This window comes from Eucalyptus grandis, chromosome 3, assembly GCF_016545825.1.
Source record: "Eucalyptus grandis isolate ANBG69807.140 chromosome 3, ASM1654582v1, whole genome shotgun sequence".
Taxonomy (NCBI): Eukaryota; Viridiplantae; Streptophyta; class Magnoliopsida; order Myrtales; family Myrtaceae; genus Eucalyptus; species Eucalyptus grandis.
In genome coordinates, this window is record NC_052614.1 from 69,508,893 (window position 1) to 69,528,825 (window position 19,933).

At 38.1% G+C, this 19,933-nt stretch overlaps 1 protein-coding gene across 1 annotated transcript; it reads right to left on the bottom strand.

Annotated features, from left to right (window-relative positions):
* On the bottom strand, positions 1-4,380 carry LOC104438622 (probable 3-hydroxyisobutyryl-CoA hydrolase 3). The gene is made up of 14 exons (XM_039308423.1): positions 4,268-4,380; positions 4,096-4,176; positions 3,953-4,021; positions 3,665-3,728; positions 3,081-3,160; positions 2,861-2,944; positions 2,596-2,680; positions 2,235-2,320; positions 1,964-2,085; positions 1,819-1,879; positions 1,642-1,743; positions 1,176-1,277; positions 793-834; positions 1-228 (listed from the first exon to the last, which is right to left on the bottom strand). The coding sequence occupies exons 1-14, from the start codon at positions 4,325-4,327 to the stop codon at positions 85-87; spliced, it is 1,182 nt and encodes a 393-aa protein (XP_039164357.1). The 5' UTR covers positions 4,328-4,380; the 3' UTR covers positions 1-84.
* Positions 4,381-19,933: the final 15,553 nt, after the last annotated feature.

Consider the following 19,933-nt stretch of genomic DNA (forward strand, 5'->3'; position numbering starts at 1 on the left):
ATTCCTTCTCTCTTCCTTCTTTCTCTCTTTCTACTTGCTGCGGGTTCTCTGATCAGCTTTGTGACATGTCACAAATACGTTCATTCAGAGCTTTGACCTTGCGTGGTCAAGCACGTTGGAGGACCGTGCAGGGAGCTGTAGACAATTCCAGTCGTCATCATCCTCGAATGCTTTAAATAGCATGTCCACCATCTCTGCTCCGACCAACTCTAACTTCGGCGGCTCCCACTGTGTTCATCAAACAAGAATCAGGCTCAAGCTCAACCTCGTGCATTAATTCATCCAAATTGTAAGAAAAACCGTTTGTCCAAAAAGGCTAAGCTGTTAGGAAACGGTCAAATGATGTATTATTAGCATATGACTTGATACAATCCTAGCTTACACCATGCCTTATTACCTTACACAAACGATTATAGGATCTCCAATCTCTGCGAGGCTTTAATGATTGTCTCTTGAACTCAATGAAGTTTAAGTACTTGGATTTTTATTGTAAGGATAATATACAACAGACTATAATTTGTTGTTGCAGCATATACCCTTCTCTCATTTATCAGTCAAGAGAAATTTATGATTTGGACCGTCTTCGTCTTCGTTTAGCCAATGCACAACAAATGACAGATAAAGCCAAGTACCAATCAAAAGGTTTTGGACGTAAAAAGAAGATGTCTAAAGCACGATGTCATCACCATATTAAATGACAAATAAACTGATACATCGTTGCTCTTTCTAGCTGAAGTTTCAAGATCCATCTCAACAAGTCAAATAGCAGGTTGATAGTCTATATGCTTGTACCTTGGGTTTTTTGTCTTTATCGAAAAAAATTGCCCTTGAACCCTGCACCAAAACGGATTCACCAATGCATTACACAAATCGATGAAGAGAAGGATACATACGACACAAGACAGACACCCTTGGCGAATGCTCTAGTTGCCAAGATATCATATGGTCTATAGATATTTTAGATCATGTTCATCTGTACCATTGATCATATAAGCTTCACAGTTGGACCCACATAATCAATGATTGAGATGGTATTGATCTATGTGGTTCATAGTTCATGAAATAACTTCTCGGCCAGTGGAGAGTTGCTTATAAAAGTGACGTGAGAAATCAAAAGTTCCCATTGGATACTTGAATATGTCCTACCTATTAAAATATCCAGTTAGAGTTAGTACCTCATAGTAGTCATTGGTGATCTTCCTTCGCACGATGTTGCAAAAGACGGTGTACTCGCGAGCTAGACATTGTTCAATCGTCTGACCACGTCCTTCTCTTATCTAATAACCATCAAGATCCACAAGTTCTTTTAGCTGTTAGATGCAATATGCCATGCTCCTTGTAATGTTACACATAAATGATAGATATCCATGAGTACCATGTACCCAACAACTGCTGGAACAAGCATACACAGACATAAATGTACGTACGCAAAGAGTTAGTTTATAACTGGAAAACTCCCATTCCATTCTAACACAAACTGCTGAGTACTTTCTACTTTCAAATTCCCATCTGCACACACCCTATAAGAGTAGATTTTGAGAAGTGGAAGATATCTGTCGAATTTCACTATCATTGGAAAGCGCGTTACTTTGTATAAATTACCACTAAGCTGGATAGTATACGTTTTGTTTTGCATATTACCGATCTCAGAGAAATCTTTAGGCTGGTCGGACTAGCAGACTTCATACTGTTCACTGCCTCGGCGATCCATTTCTCTGCCAAGTTATTTAGCAGCTCCTCCTCCTGCACCGCGAAAGTATCTCAGCTGTGCAACTAGAAAAGAAGAAGGAGAAAGAATTCAAACCAACGTGTGCTTACAAGAGAATGTAATATGCCCTCCACCGTCTGTCTTGAAAAACATCTGTTTATGCTCTTCAATCTATTCCAACAATGAAGAGTTGTTGATGTAAGAGAATATATTCGACAGGAAGAGAGTGAAGTCCTAGAGTAGAACATCAGCAACCTTTTGTGGAGTTCTTCCTCTTTCATATTGGATTTGCACGCATAATTGTTGATGACCGACAATATGTCTGATGCATTTGACGAATCCACCGAAGAGAGAGCATGCTCTAGAAGAGGAAGATCCTATCGAGAAAATAGAGGGTTAACCATATACATATAAAAGACAAACTAAAATCGTATTGGTTATCCGATACATCTAATGCGTCGCCTTTTTCCTTTTAAATATTAAATAACAAAGCGAGCAAGTTTTGGAATCGCTACCATCCAGTTACCTTTGAAAAGACAAAATGAGTTGCGAGGCCACATGCAAGCATTGTTTCTCCATCCAGCCGTGCTCCGGTTAATCCTAGATATTCACCTGCTTGATGTAACATCACTTGTAAAATCTAAAGGATAGGATAATCTAATCTAATCTAGATATTCGATAATTAAAAAGCTTGGCACAATACACACACACACACACACACACACACACACTAATTGGTCAATTAAAATTTGACAATGTGGCACAAATACAAAGACGTCCAAAATGAGAAGATCCATACATTGTACTTCTCTTCCTACAATGGACAGTATGTGTATAATGGGTTCATCTGAAGTGAAAAAAGAAAAGAAAAAGCTGTTCAGAATTACCAAAGTAACCGGGAAGCTTGGGTAGGAAATGAGATGCACCCACATCAGGAAAGATTCCGAGTATTGCTTCAGGCATTGCAAATACCTGCAACACCAGGAATCGAAACACTCTTCAAAAAGATTCATTTTCTGTAGTTTCAAGCAAGTTTTTATCAGATGTCTCAGAAGATGCATTATGATGAACAAAGCTCATCTGCAAACATCATTCATCACCATTGAGTCCGGTTATAGAAATCAAATGAATTTATAAATGAGGGCTATCTACCGTCTTCTCTGTCACGACTCTAAAGCTTGCGTGCATGGAGAGTCCAGCGCCGCCGCCCATTACCACTCCATTGGTGAGGCATACCTTTGAGGTCATTCATATGAAAAAGAAAATGTTTAAGTTGATTTTGACGGAATTGCTAGCTTTAACTACAGATACTTATCGTTTGGTTCATCAGCCATGGAAGTACTGCATAAGAAGAAAAGCCCCCAAATCTCACCAAAGGCTTTTTATAGGTGGCTATCAAGTGATCCAAGGTGAGTTGTTTCTTGTAAAAGCTTGCTCCAAAGCTCCAATGTCCTGAATGATTTCAGAGATACCAGAATTTACTCAGATTATAAGATAAAGTTATCAACTCTTATTTGAGTTAGTTATGAACGTATATTTGATTATTTTTTCGTATCTTTGACAGTCTATTTTTAAAATATTTTCCCAACTATTGTTTACATATTCTTTTTTTTTTGGTCGAAATTGTTTACATATTCTAACAAAGCCTTAACTTTACCAAGTATTATGTCAAATTAACAAGTGTTGGTAGCTCAATAACTTAATTAGGAAAAAATGTCACCATTTACTCGTTTTTACTAATGGTTTTTTGTAGCACTCATTAAAACTTATCGAAATTTAACAGCACAAAAAAAAATTCCAATTTTTGTACACGAAACATTATAATTTTGCATGTATATATGGCTGTCCCCCAAATATTGTAAGTTTTTTGGAAACGAATACCATATCTCTTGCATATTTCAAGGGTCACAGTTATATTAAACACAATCAAAAAAGAGCAAATCCGGATTTGATCACCTGTTAACATGGAGCAGATATTTTGGAAAACATCACCGCCCGCACAAAATGCTTTCCCGTTTCCCTGATGAATATTTGATCAAGAGGCGAAGAATAACATAGAGTGTAAATCAGCTAATGCATATCCAAGAGAACATATCATTGATCAGATGGAGCATGATCAATCGAATTTGAATCTAAATGTATACACTAGATGAAATCTTGAAACGCCTCCACTGTTATTTGCTTAAATATGTACTAGCACCTCAGTAGGGAGAAAGGACAGAGATAAATACAACCTCCAATTACCTTCAAGATGACAGCATTGACAGTAGGATCGTCCTCGTAGATCTTCAACTTGCTAAACATCTGAGAAATCTGCGCGCTCAGAGGAGACGCACTTGAGTAATGGACCTGCGTAAATGAGTAAAAGAAAGAAGAGAGGGTCGCACCATTTCGAGATTGAGGGAGTTTAACTTGGAAGGCCGGTTCAAGATCACCTTTCTCACTCCCGAATGCTCTTCAAACAGCACCTGCCAAACGCAAATGAAATCATGGTCTTTCAGGGCACCAAGCATGGCTTCTATTTAAATTGTTGGAGATCAATGAGTAGACAAGACAGACCGGCTGCTCGGTCAAGTCTCTGCGGAACAACTCGGTAGAGCTCAGAGACTGCATATTCATTATCTCTCTCTCCCTCCCTCTACCTCCCTCTCCCTCCCTCTCTCTCTCTCTCTCTCTCTCTCTCTCTCTCTCTGTGCTCTCTCCTCCTCCTATTTGGGCTGCGCAGGGTCAAGGAAGGAAGCTCAGTTCCTATTTATAAGCAGATCCAGTAATCCTGTCATGACATTTAACCAAGTTTGTCCTACTCAATACTTCATGCACATACGCAACCTCATTCATATATTCGGCCTCCCCAGTATTGTTGATGAGCAAACGTCTTCGAATTACACTATCAAAGATTATAAAATGTTCGGATGACCAGAATTTGAAGCCTCAGCTATGGGAGGTGCGTACGTCAGCATGATTACGTAATTCATGTTCCAACAATCGTCAAGTTTGGCCATTGCATGACCCGTTCGTATGCTGTCAAAATCAATAATGAATCTTATCTGGGGAGAAGTAGAATAAACAAAGACTCATCAGGTCTTGCACGGGGAAAAGGCCTCCTGACACAATCAGCTTTCTCTGTCCTTGTCCTTTGGTGGAATCATTTTTCATCAGCATTGCAGATACCATGTTCTTGGGGGAGTAATGTTGGCAGTCAGACACTGTGTCTTTCCTTGGGATTCAATTTGGTGCGCTCTCCTCCCATTTCCTTCACGAGAGAATCTTAACCTAGTACAGCAATATGTATTTATTCAACTAATTGATTGGCCTGTAGTGGAAGCAGTTAAGACAAAGGAAAGCACCTTTTTGAGCACTTCTTATATTAACTAGCTGAAACTTGAAAGCTGTAACGATCATCAGTTTTAGAGAGAGATTCTATACCATTTAACGAATTGGCGGTCAACATAGGAATACGCCCTTAGTCTGTTTATAACTCTTGCATCGGTGCTATGTTACCCTAGCTTCTTTCATGATGTAAACGAAGGCTTTTGGCTCACTCTTCCCAATGCATTGCATCGAGACAGAGGAGCCTACTCATTACCTAATATTTTATCTATTTCTCGAGGCAAAAGAGGGTCTAGATCCGTCCCCTTTAAACGAAGGTACTAAATTACAAGTTGCTCCAATATTTATAGTCTTAAATGATCAAGTGGCGATTTTAAAGCCAACCCAATTGCTTAACTTTCTCACGGGTTCCCTTGATCACGGTAGACAATCCACCGCTAGTTATTATATTTAATTACCAATGCCCATGTTAGCATACCATCAGAATACTTAAATACATATTAGGTAGCTTTAGCTTTTACCATTTGATATAGTGAACTTATAATTTTTTTTTTCTGGGAGATTATTACCAATAGGTTCGATGACATTGTGTCCACAAATTGAAATACTAACTCATTGTCATGACCTTCTCATAGTGAATTTTCGAGGAAAAGTAAATGGATTATTAAGCAAACACTTAGCGTAGACTCTTCTAAATCCATACCAATCGCAACATTGGGTTTTAAATTAATTCATTAAACATGCAGATTAATTCATGTTGGAGTCATTGCTAATTTATTTTGGGTTGATTAGAAACTCAAGTAAAATGTGGGATAATAAATGGTTTGTTTTGTTTCTAATATATAATATCAAACTTCTTAGGCCAAGGTGCCATGTGAATGTTTGCTTTCAATGAATTGTGAGGGCTAAATGCTATAACTCGTTATTGATAGTTATTTTTTCATCACTCAAAGTTTGATGCTTGGCATATTTGGTTTCTAATGTAGATGCGCACGACTTTGCGTTGGGGCCTCTGCTTTCAATTCTAGCTCGTAGTTAAATTTTTATTTAGACCAATGCTTATACTTAAAAGAAATATTATGATAGAATTGAGCTTTTCTTGATCTTGATCTAATCGATCCCAATTTATTTAGAGCAACAACGATTGAGCTTGATACAATCTATGTAGGATCCATATCGAGTTTCTATGCTTAGTCTTTTCCATAGAACTTCCTATATGTTTGGTAAACTAATGACTGTAGCTTTGATGCCCTTTTATTACCGGAGATAGGAAAGAAGATACAGATATAAGATGATTAAGTCGGATTGCTTGTTAAAGATAATATATGCTCTGTTGCTGGATACGACATCGCTGGACGGTGGTTATTTAGGTCCCAGAAGTCTATGTCAACATCAATTTTGAGAGCCTAATAAAGAATTTGTCTATTAGCACGCGAGATTACTCAGTAACCAATATTCTACCTAGTCTTTAATTATTATGTATAATTACTTATTCCAATGCAAAACATACCATCAACATATTTATATACAGATTAGATATCTTTATCCTTTACCTAATAATACCGTTGATTAATAATTTTTCAAGAGGTTACTACCAATAGGTTCGGCAACATTTTGTTATCATATTGAGTTACTAAGTCATCACAGTGATAATCAGTTGACCTTTATGGTCATACGAAACACAGTTAAAAGAAAGCAAAAAACCCTCCTCATTGATCAACCTTCTATACTTAGGACTCATGCACAGATGGCAACACACATGAAATGATAAAAATTAGACAGCAAGTTAATCAGGAAAACTTGAGTTGCCTAACCTCATGTGATCTTGACAAACCAGACTGTGTCACATTACAAATCGATGCCAGTAAGTGGGAGTTGTGTTTTTACGGCTATTGCTGTCACAGTTTCCAGTTTGTAGAACTGCAATGGATAATGTTCTCCATAGAGTTGAAGAGAGGGAAACATCAATGAAGATACCGAATTTACCTGCGCCACAAGCAGTCGAAATCCTCTTTCTTTTGGCTGGCTAGCAGGAACGCCGTGCGTTGAATTCAACAACTTAGGAATTTTTGTTTCTTGTAAATAGCATGTAATAATGCACTTGTAAAGAGAAATGTTGGACTTGTAGGTCTCATACACAAATAGATAAATAGAGAGAGACATAGACGACGGTCTAATTGCATCCATATTAACTAAAAACTACAAAATGGGTCTGTTCAGAGGTTCGATCTCGCGTGATCTAGCGAATTGGAGGACCGTGCATGGAGCTGTAGACAATTCCAATTGTCATCATCCTCCGATGCTTTGAATAGCATATCCACTCTCTCTACTAGGACTAACTCTAATTTTGCCGGCTCCCACTGTGTTCATCAAACAAAAATAAGGCTCAAGCTCAACCCCGCGTATTAATTCATTTAATTTGTTAGATAATCTGTTTGTCCCTGAAGGTTAACTTGTTAGGAAAAGGGCCAAAAATGTATTTATAGCATACGACCCGGTAGAATTCAAGCTTGCACTTTACCTTCCCGACTATTATAGGATCTCAAATCTCTGCGAGGCTTTAATGATTTTCTCTTGAACTCATTGAGATTAAGTACCTGGATTTTAATTATTTGGATAATAAACGACACTCTATAATTTGTTGTTGCAACATATATCCTTCTCCTCCCATCGGTTAGTTAAAAGAAATTAATGATTAAAAAATTGCCAAAATGTGTATTTTCCCATAAAATAGAGAATTCCGATACATTGGACGTGTTATTTCATTAAATGTATATTTTTTTATACACGCGAAAAATTATTATTTTATGATTATTTTAATCATATTAATTTGATTCAAATTCATAAATAATAAATAAATAAATAAATAAATAAATAAATAAATAAATAAATCAATCAATAAATAATAGTCTAGAATGAATTTATATTAAAAACATCAATCCATCATTTGTTAATATTATTCATTGTTTCGATTTGACAAATTCAACTATATTCCAATAATCCATAATATGTGGAGAAAATGGAAAAACAAACAACCCACATTCTTGACTCACATGTCAAAGCGTATTGGAAGAGAAGAGCAAAAAAATAAACTTGGGAGAATGAATGGTGTGTCGCTAGAGGTGAGAGTTGAAAGAGGGGAGAAAACTACATATATATATTTTTATTTTTCCATTATTATTATTATTATTATTATTATTATTATTATTATTATTATTATTATTATTATTATTTTATATCTATATTTTGACCTTTCATGTATTGAAAATTTTTAGAATTGACTTGTGCGTGTAGGAATCACTTGTTGGAATTCCAAATTCGCATGTTGGAATTCTGGATTTGCATGTCAAAAAGTGTCGGGAGAGTTAATGTGTCGGAGTGTTCGACAAGACACAAAGATTTCAAAAGAGTGTCGGTGCTTGCTTCTTGGAATTCAAATTCCAATAATCATGCAAGACTAGTTCATATGCAGTCAAAAGTTGGAAATGAAGCATATCAATTATGAGGGAGAAATAGAATAAACAAAGACTCAATCTCGTCTTGCATGTGCAAAACCCTCCTTAGTGATCAACTTCCTGTGATCAAGACTCGTGCGCAAATGGTTTCTAATTACATGATTCATGTTACAATATTCATCAAGCGGAGCCTTTGCAAGACTAGTTCACATGCTGCCAAAAGTCGGAAATGAAGCATTTTTAATTTTGACGGAGAAGCAGAGTAAACAAAGACTCGTCTCGTCTTACACGTGCAAAACCTCGTTATTGGAAGAAACAGAATAAACAAAGACTCGTTTCGTCTTACATAGGCAAAACCACTTTATTGATCAACTTTCTGTGGACGGGAATCATGCGCAAATGGTTTCGGATTACGTAATTCAAGTTGCAATAATCATCAAGCGGAGCCATGCAAGACCAGCTCGCATGCGGTCAAAAGTCGGAAATAAAGCATATTAAATTTGGGGGAGAAGTAGAATAAACAAAGAAATAGTCTCGTCTTGCATGTGCAAAACTCTCCTTACCGACCAACTTTGTGTGATTAGGACTCATGCGCAAATGGATTCTAATTAAGTAATTCAAGTTGCAACGATCATCAAGCTGAGCCATTGCAAAAACAGTTCATTTGCTCTTGAAAGTCAGAAATGAAGCATACGAAATTTGGGGAAAAAGCAGATTAAACAAAGCCTTTGGCCGACTCTTCCCAATGCATTGCAACAAGACACTGGAGCTTGCTCATCAACTAATATTTTTCCCGCTCTTTATCTATATAAATTGCCCAAGGAAAGTCGGAGGCCCACGTCTGCAACAAAGAGATGCTTGTTTACAAGTTTTTTTTTTTTGGTCGGAGCTTGTTTACAAGTTGGCTCTAATACAAATAGTCTTAAATGATCACGAGGTGTGATTAGGACACGCACAAATGTTTTCAAATCTGGATTATAAAAATGTTGCTAGGACCAGAATTTGAAGCCTTAGATATGAGAGCTGCGTGCGTACGTTTAATTATGTAATTATCATCAGGTTGAACCATTGCGTGACGTGTTCATATGCTGTCAGAAGTTGGAAAAGAAGCATACAAAATCTGGGTAGAAGTAGAATAAACAAAGACTCATCTTACCTGGGGAAATTATTTAAAAAGTTCTAAACCTATTGTTCGGTGACCTATTTAGCTATAACATTTCAATTGTGCCAATTTAATAAACATTTTTCGGTAAATTGTCAATTGAGTCATAAATTTTTTAGTTGTGTCAATTTTGGTCATTCAATCTAAAACATTTTGATAGTTTGCCAATTTAGTATTAAATCTTTTAATGATTTATCAATTTAGTCATTTTGGCCAACTTTGGTAAGAGATTGCTGTCGGTTATTCTACGTGGTATGGCTAATGTCGGCATGGACAATTTTTACATTTTTTGAATTTTTTATAAATATTTTGAATTTTTTATTTTATTTTCTTCTTTTTTCCTCTAGCTGGTCACCAAGCCTCGGCAATGACCGGCAATCGACCACTAACAAGGTTCAACCTCACTGTTGTTTGGGCAAGGCTCGTCCTCGTCAGGTTGGCAAGGTTGACCTCATTAGTGGCCTTGCCAGCTTCGGTTGACCTCCGGGATGGAGGAGTTGTTTTTTTCAGCTACGGAGTTTGGTTGTACAACCATAGGAATTGCCTCCTGCTGTTAACAAGGCCATCTATGTGAACTTGTGTCAGTTGAGAGTCATCATACTCCTAAGGTCGACTTCACATATATGTGGTTGGAAAGGTTTTAGTCTCATATACAAGAGAAGCCAATCGAAGATGGGACCTTCAAATGGCAGATTTTTAAAGATTTTTTTTTTTCAAAGATTCAAATCCTATATTAAGATGCACCAAACATATAATGAGATATTTTTATAATTTGGGGATATTTGGAGGATTTTAAATCCCTCTTTAATCTATTCTATCCCAATTTGGATCCGAACAACCAAATACAGGATAAGCCCTCGTCGTCATATGAAACATAGTTAAAAGAGAGCATATCCCGATTGGATCACCTATTAACATGGAGCACATAACATCACGACCCACACAAAATGCTTCCACGTTTCACTAATGAATATTTGAGCGAGGGGCGAAAAATAACATCAATATTAGAAATAAGCTAATGCCATATCCTAGAGAATATATTATTTGATCAGATGGAGCATGACCTATTTATGTGGCGTAGAATAGACACTTGTGTACTCAATTAGCCTAATCTAAATTCAGATCTAAGAACTAAATAAAAATGTGAAATGCGAGAGGGCATTTTCGAGCTTTTCCTCTTCCAATTATGCACTTCGCAATTTACACCCAATTAATATATATTTGTGAAACAACATGGACTTAACAATCTAAATATATCTATCAAATTTGTCATCAAAACAATACGAGTCAATATGTGTTAAAAAAGAACATCCTACACATATAATAAGCATATGCAACCTCATTAATATACTTGGTCCCTCCCAGTAATTCATGAATTTAAACTATCATCATGACCATTATCGAGATTATAAAGTGTTTATAGGACCAGAATTTGAGGATTTAGATATAAGAGGTGTGTACCGTGGGCTTACTTACGTAATTCAAGTTCAAGTTCCGATAATCATCAAGCTGAGCCATTACATGACGAGTTCATATGCGGTCATAAGTAGAATAAATAAAGACTCATCTACTCGATAGAATAAATAAAGACTCGTCTACCTTGTCTTTGTTTAATCATCTAGCTGATCCATTATTAGTCTTTATTTAATCATCGAGCTGATCCATTGCAATTCTAGTTGGAAATCAAGCAAATTTGGGGGAGAAGTAGAATAAACAAAGACTCGTCTTGTATTGCATGTGCAAAACCCTCCTTATTGATCAACTTACCATGATTAAGACTCATGCTCAAATGGTTTCTAATTACGTAATTCAAGTTCCAATAACCATCGAGCTGAGCCATTGCAAGTCTAGTTCACATGCGGTGAAAAGTCAGAAATTAAGCATATTAAATTCGGGAGAGAAGCAGAATAAGCAAAGGCTTGTCTTGTCTTGCACGTGCAAAACCCTCCTTAGTGATCAACTCTCTGTGATCAGTGACTCATGCTCTAAATATGAGAGGTGCGTGCGTAAGCTTAATTACGTAATTATCATCAAGTTGAGCCATTGCGTGACGGGTTCATATGCTGTCAAAAGTCGGAACTGAAGCATACAAAATCTGGGTAGAAGTAAAATAAACAAAGAATTATCTTGGGAAAATTATCCAAAAGAATCTTAAACTTATTATATGGCGGTTAATTCAATGTTAAACCTTTAAATTATGCTAATTTAGTTCTAAACATTTTAACGATTTGTCAATTTAGTCATTCCGGCAAATTTTGACTGGAAATCATTGATATGATGCTTTGCTTTATGTTGGCCTTCTTACGCGGTGCGATCGATGTTAACATAAATTTTTTGTTTGCATTTTTGTAATTTTTCTGATTTTTTTATTTTTTATTTTTTTTCATCACCTTTACTTTATTTTTTTCTTTCCTTTTTCCTTTGGCTAATTGTTAGGCCTTGGCTATGGCTAGCAACTGGCCATTGGCAATGCTCAACCTTGTCATCACCGGGCAAGGCTCACCCTCACTGGGTTGGCGAGGTTGACCTCACTAGTGGCCTTAGCAGCATTGGTTGAGGCTCGGCCTCATCGAATCTAGCAATGGTCAAGCCGCGGGGAGATTGCTATCTTTTGAAAAATAAGGGGATTGCTAAAAAGCAAGATTTCATCTCTCCACATAATGTCATATTGATAGAATATTGTAGAATGCAGTATTCAATTTATTTCCTTGTTCCGTTTCTTTTTCCATTATGTTTTTTTTTTTTTTTTTGGGTAAAGGTAAGAATATATTACTGAGCTTAGGACAAAAGTACAAACGGCGCCAAAAACTTTCACTCTAGCTGCATAAAAAACAGGGAGAGTGGAAGGGGGCCGCAATCAAGCCAGACGGCAGTACAAGAAAAGAAAACACAAAGCAACAGGCACAACAACTTCAACCGAACCTCCACGCACTAGGGGAAGATCGCTGGAAAGTGCCACACCCGACAGCTCAAAACACCGGAGGATTAACGAAAACTGACGGGTCAAAACCCCAACCTCTCTGAAGGCGACGATTCCTTGGAGTGTCAGGGACATTCTTATATGTAATGGCCTTATCTTTGACCACCTTAAACAGGTGGTTCTTGAGGGCAGAAATAGCTAAGGTATCTCCTCGAAATATCATGTCATTCCTTTTCTTCCAGATTAGATGACACAAAGCTCCAAAGGAAAACCGAGCGATGCTATGAAAGAAATCCTTACCCACTAGAAACTTCATAGCCCAGTAAAGGTTGTCCACCCAAGTGCCATTTCTCCATGGCAAATTGCATCTAGAAGCCCAAAAGTAAACTAGAGTAGCTGAGGTGTTGCATTCGAAGAAAAGGTGGTCAATAGAGTCCGGCTGGGACTTGCAGAAGATACAGACCGAGTGATCAATTCTGCCAAAAGCAAGAAGACGCACTTGTGTTGGCAAACCATTCTTGATGATGAGCCACATCAAAAATTGAAAACGAGGGGCCAAGGCCCCATCCCAGACAAGAGGAGCCCAGGGGACTCGAATCTTCCTGACTCTGATGGAGTTCCACGCAGAGGCCACAGAAAACGATCCCGAAGGGTCTACACGCCAAACAAACCGGTCATAGGCCGAAGAGAGGGTCGGAAATGAGAGACCCCAATCCTCCAGTCGTAATCTGGAGGGAGTAGCTGCATGAGAGTAGAGAGTCGCCACAACCGCATGCACAGGAAGGTATGGGTCATTCAAGAAGGAGTCAGGGATCAGTGAATAGAGAGGGCCACAAGGCATCCAGTTGTCGAACCATAATGAGATTGACTGCCCATTCCCAACTTCCCAGCCAAACGACTGCCTAAACCCACTACGAAGTTGAAGAATTTTCTTCCAGCCCCAAGAGCAAACAGACGGTTGAGGGGCTACCCAAAAATTATGCTTCTTTAAGAAATTTGAATGGATCCACCGACACCACAAAGATTCTTTGTCCAGAAAGAGGATCCAAATATATTTAAGCATAGAGGCTTTTTCCATTATGTTTTTATCTCTTATATCAGCAACAATGTGAAAAATGGGGAGTGATAAAATCTTGACTCTTTTCATTGAATTTCCTACCTAATAAACTTTGATTGTCCGAAAGGAAATTATCGAAATCAATCTTACTGCATTTGGAATATTTCAATCAACCAAGAAACAATCATATTGAAGATGGAAAGTTCTTCATAGGAAAGACTCAACTTTTGGAAACTTCATCTGCTGTATGGGCGGTAGATGTTCGGGGTTGGGGGGGGGGGGCGCACTTCTTTCTCTACAATTCAAAAACAATCAAATCTTCATGAAGGTTCAAGTCCAACGGTTGATTTAATGGTTCATCCTCGAAAAGAAGCTCCAACGGTCAACTTGGACAGTAAGGAGTATTAAATGAAGTCATACTGCTGAAGGACGTAAGAGAGAACACAGACATTCTGAATTCCAGAGTTCACAAAAGTTTTGTCTCAAATACTTTCGTCTTACTTGGGCTAAACAATGTTAGAGGTCGTGAGTGTGAGATTAGCAAATCTTTCACACGAGCTTGAGTAGCACTTACTCGGTCCTTGTAACCTCTGATTGATTCATACTAGCAGAATCTAACCAATAGGCTGTTAGTGCTGGAGAGGGAGAGTGAACATAGGCTTGTCAAAGTCAAACCACTATAATTATGTTGTGTGCAAATTTCTCTATCCCTAAACTCCTGTTTATATTTCTATGATAATTTATTGACATCGGCAAGATCTTAACACAACACAGTTTGTCGTCGGATGTTGTCTTGTTGCAATATCGTTCTAACTTGTTTAAATTCTACACTATCACCTATTCACCCCCCTCTAGGTGATTGATCTAGTCCGAAAAGAATTTATTTCTCATTTCTATTTCAAACAAATTAATGGACTAAAAATTTGTTTTAGAAATAAAAAAAAATGAAATTGTATTACCAAACAAAATTATATTCCAAATACGTTCCTAGAAACAGAAAAATAGTTTTGGCAATAAATAAAATGATTATCATGTGCGCATTAATTGTTTATCCCATCCTTGGGCTTAAGAACAGCCAGAAAACGGGCCTCTATGACTCGGGAATGGCCCCATCTCAATCATTGACAAAATCATTGATTTATAAAATACGAATGCAAAAACAAACCAAGAGATACAAAATAACTCAAATCAAAACAAAATTTATAAACGAACTATATGTTATGAAAAAAAAAAAAAAAAAAATCAGTACCAAACGAGTTATAATTAAAGCGATCAAGATCAAAACAAAGCAAGATATAATAATGATCAAAAGCATACTAACGAAATACCACGGGTCGAAATCAGACATGGAGAATTCTAACTCGGATTAGAATGTGCTCAAGGACGAATCATGCCGTACTCTCGGTTTGAGGCTGCGAGCGCACTTAGGGGTTGAACACTTGGACCAAATTCAGAAGATGGTCAGCAACTACTGACGGTAGATTGTCTACCATCATAAATCAATAAATTATGATTTTATAGATGACTTATAGAGGTTGGTAAAGTCTTAGAAAATATGAGAAGTTACTAGCGAAGGATCCATCAAAAAGTTAAGCAACCATCTAGACCCTTACGTTTATAAAACTAAATATATTGTACGGATATTAATTTAGTTCTATAATTTTCAATTTTACCAATTTAGTCATTATATTTACATGAATTACATCATAGTCCTTTCAACAACGTCAGTGATTTCTGGCAAAAATCGATTGAAGAGACCATATTAGAATCTCACATAAAGATTTAAGACCGAATTGACAAAATTAAAAGATTTAAAAATGAATTAACATCTGTATAATAGGTTAAGGACTGACTAGATAATTTTCCTCAAACATTTCCTGGTTAACTTGCAAAAAATAAAGACTAGATAAAAGAATAGTTAAAAGGAAGCTCATGTGCCTTAATGCAATGAATTAGGAAGAGTCAGCCAGAAGCCCCTGTTTGCACCATGCAAGGATCTTAGGGTGACATAGTATGCGATGAGGCGAGAGTTGAAATAGACAGATTCATTGGTTAGGAAGCGCAGTCACGTTATCCTGGCTCTCAATAGTGACATTTACCAGTGATGTCCACGCGTCCAGTAACAAAGATAAACATAGCAAGCAATCTCACGTAACCATCCACGTGTAGTTTAAGAATCAAGATGTACTGCTGCACTTTTGAGAAGTCAACGAGGAGCTGATTTGTTAGGCCCTCTCTTTTGGTGACACATCTCCTTACTTTCAAAGATTTTTCTCTTTATTTTATGAATTACTATTTGGTTACGGTCCTACGGACGGTCTTAAAAACATCGTTACACTAAGATGCTGACATATATATATAATTTTTAATTTTGGTGACTTAGCACTTAATTTCATTAATATACTTGGTCCCTCCCAGTAATTCATAAATTTAAACTATCATCAAGACCATTATCGAGATTATAAAGTGTTTATAGGACCAGAATTTGAGGATTCAGATATGGGAGGTGTGTACCGTGAGCTTACTTACGTAATTCAAGTTCAAGTTTCGATAATCATCAAGCTGAGCCATTACATGACGAGTTCATATGCGGTCATAAGTTGAATAAATAAGGACTCATCTACTCGATAGAATAAATAAAGACTCGTCTACCTCGTCTTTGCTTAATCATCGAGCTGATCCATTGCAATTCTAGTTCATATGTGGTGAAAAGTTGGAAATTAAGCATATTAAATTTGGGGGAGAAGTAGAATAAACAAAGACTCGTCTCACATTGCATGTGCAAAACCCTCCAAATTGATCAACTTACCATGATCAAGACTCATGCGCGAATGGTTACTAATTACGTAATTCAAGTTCCAATAACCATCGAGCTGAGCCATTGCAAGTCTAGTTCACATCAGATGAAAAGTCAGAAATTACGCATATTAAATTCGGGAGAGAAGTAGAATAAGCAAAGGCTTGTCTTGTCTTGCACGTGCAAAACCCTCCTTAGTGATCAACTCTCTGTGATCAGTGACTCATGCTCTAAATATGAGAGGTGCGTGCGTAAGCTTAATTACGTAATTATCATCAAGTTGAGCCATTGCGTGACGGGTTCATATGCTGTCAAAAGTTGGAACTGAAGCATACAAAATCTGGGTAGAAGTAAAATACAAAGAATTATCTTGGGAAAATTATCCAAAAAAGTCCTAAACTTATTATATGGAGGTTAATTCAATTTTAAAATTTTCAATTATACCAATTTAGTTTTAAACCTTTGGACAACTAGCTAATTTAGTTCTAAATCTTTTAACGATTTATCAATTTAGTCATTCGACTAATTTTGACGAAATCGTTGATATGATACTTTGCTTTATGTTGGCTTTCTTACGCGGTGCGATCGATGTTAACATAAAATTTTATTGCATTTTTATAATTTTCTGAATTTTAATGATTTTTTATTTTTAAATTTTTCATCACATTTTCTTTCTTTTTTCCTTTCTTTCTTCCTTTGACTAGTTGTCAGGCCTTGGCTATGGCTGGCAACTGGCCATTGGCAATGCTCAACCTCATCGTCATTGGGCAAGGCTCGCCCTCATTGGGCTGGCGAGGTCGACCTCACTAGTGGCCTTAGTAGCCTTGGTTAAAGCTTGGCCTCATCGAATCTAGCAATGGTCAAGCCGCAGGGAGATTGCTATCTTTTGAAAAATAAGGGGATTGCTAAAAAGCAAAATTTCATCTCTCCATGGAATATGTCATATTGATAGAATATTGTAAAATGCAGTATTCAATTTATTTCCTTGTTCGTTTCTTTTTTCCATTATGTTTTATCTCTTATATCAGCAACAATGTGAAAAATGGGGAGTGATAAAATCTCGACTCTTTTCATTGAATTTTCTTATGCTCATTTCACCAGTAATGATACATATCCTATCAGCTTTCTTTGTAGCTATCAACGAAGCACAAATGCATGGAGAGCTCTATCTTGTAGACAACAAAACTACACATAAAAAAAAAAAGGATCATTCAAAGAGAAAAAATTGTATTACGACTTTTTCTCGTATATAAGAGCACATATGGGTATCAACATCACTGTTTATTTTGGCTAATAGATTTTATTATCAATCTGCCTATCAAAGAACTGTTTTCTAGACCTCAAGCTCTCTGTCAACAAGTGGGAGATTGTCTTTATATCTTCGGACGGTTTCTGTGGTACGTTATCTCCTTAATTAATCTGCGAGGTGAGGACACCTGGAGTGCCATAACTTGGCACACCGGGACACTTAAGTGCCATAACTTTAAAATGGTACACTTAAGTGCCATCATCGGAGTAAAATGGGACACTTAAGTGCCACTCCGGCGAAAATCCGGCCAAATGGCTGACGTGGCAATTTTCCGGCGAGTTTAGTCCAAAACGGCGTCGTTTTGCATGCGACGTGGCGGAGAAAACGCAAAAAACGATGCCGTTTCGTGCCTACGTGTAAATAATAATATAAAAATTAATTAAATTATAAAGTATTCAAAAAATTTAAAAAATTAAGAAAAATTTAAAATTTTTAAAAAATTAAGAAAATGAAAAATTAAAAAAAAAAAAGGGTGGGGCGGGTCGAACGGGCGGCGAGGCTGAGCCCTCGCTGCCGCCGCCTCCCCGCCGTCGCGGAAGGGCTGGCGACGGAGGGGGAGGGTCGGCGGGGTCGCGGTCCCCGGCCGACCGACGGCGAGGGCTGCGAGCCCTCGCCGAAGCGCGGCGAGGGCCGTGACCCTCGCCTAGATGCGGGCGAGGGCTCGCGGGCCCTCGCCGACCCCTCCCCACTCCGTCGCCGGCCCTTCCCGGCGGCGGGGGAGGTGGCGAGGGCCGCGAGCCCTCGCCGGATCTGGGCGAGGGCCGCGACCCTTGCCCAGATCCCGGCGGGTCGCGGGCCCTCGCCGCCTCCCGCCGCCGCCGGGAAGGGCCGGCGACGGAGGGGGAGGGTCGGCGGGTCGTCGGGCCCGGCCGGGGCCGGCCGGCCGGCGGCGGGCCCGCGAGCCCTCGCCGCGATTTGGCGAGGGCTCGCAGCCCTCGCCGTCGGTCGGCCGGGGCCGCGACCCCAATCGACCCTCCCCCCTCCGTCGCCTGCCCTTCCCGGCGACGGCGGGGGGCGGCGACGGCGGGGGGCGGCGGCGGCGAGGGCTCAGCCCTCGGCCGCCCGTTCAACCTCCCCCACTTTTTTTTTTTTAAATTCTTAAATTTTAAAATTTTCTTATTTTTTAATTTTTAAAATTTTTTAAAATTAAAATTTTTAAAATTTTTTTTTTTTAAAAAATTTTTGTTAATTTTTATGCTGATTTGGAGCTCCGGCGAGCCACGTAGGCAAAAAATAATAATAAAATATTGCCACGTAGGATTTCCGGCAAGGGTCGCGGAGGTGGCACTTAAGTGTCCCACTCGAAAAAAAGTGGCACTTAAGTGTACCGTTTGGAAGTTATGGCACTTAAGTGTCCCGGCGTGCCAAGTTATGGCACTTGTGCTTTGTTCTTCCGCCATTAATCTGCAGTAGGCATCTTTAGTACGACAGATTCCACAGGCTGGTGAAAGATGCTCCAGGAGGATCAAGCCATTTGATGGAATGGAAGAAAGAACGACCACTTGTTCTCGGGAAAACATCAGCGGGTGACACGGACTCGTATTAGTAGTTAATATCGGTAAATATCACAAAAAAATTTAAATTAATACACATATGACAAATTTATTTTAAATTGATATATTTGTGACAAATTTACTATCGTTAGTTTTTGACAAATTTTACCGTTAAGTTGCTGAATTGAATAATACATGGTAGTCGATAGATATAATAGTTTGGGGTTCCACCGTAAATATACTTATTTGTAATTTTTCGTGATATTAATTCATTTTAACAAAACTAATAAAGGCTATATATGTTATGAATATATCAGTTGAGATTTTTGGTTGTCAGAAATTAGTTTAGAATATATTTATCACAAGTATACCAACTTAAGATTTTTTTGTGGTCAAAAAATTATTTTGAGGTAAATTTATTATAAATGTACCAGTTTTGAATTTCTCATGATATTAACCCATTGTGTAATATGATATTGACGACCTGGTTTGTTTGGGATGATGTTCGCACGCCAAGGGTGGCCCCCTGATCTTTCATTATCCATGAAATTACACATGAATCCTGTGGCTCAATGGGAGTAGGTTAAGGCTCCACCCCCAAAAGTCTATATAACAAGAAGGTTCGGGTTCGATTGTTGTCACTGATCATACGAAAACCCCCTTGCTAGTAGCTAAGCCTTATTCGAAACAATCTTTCAAACC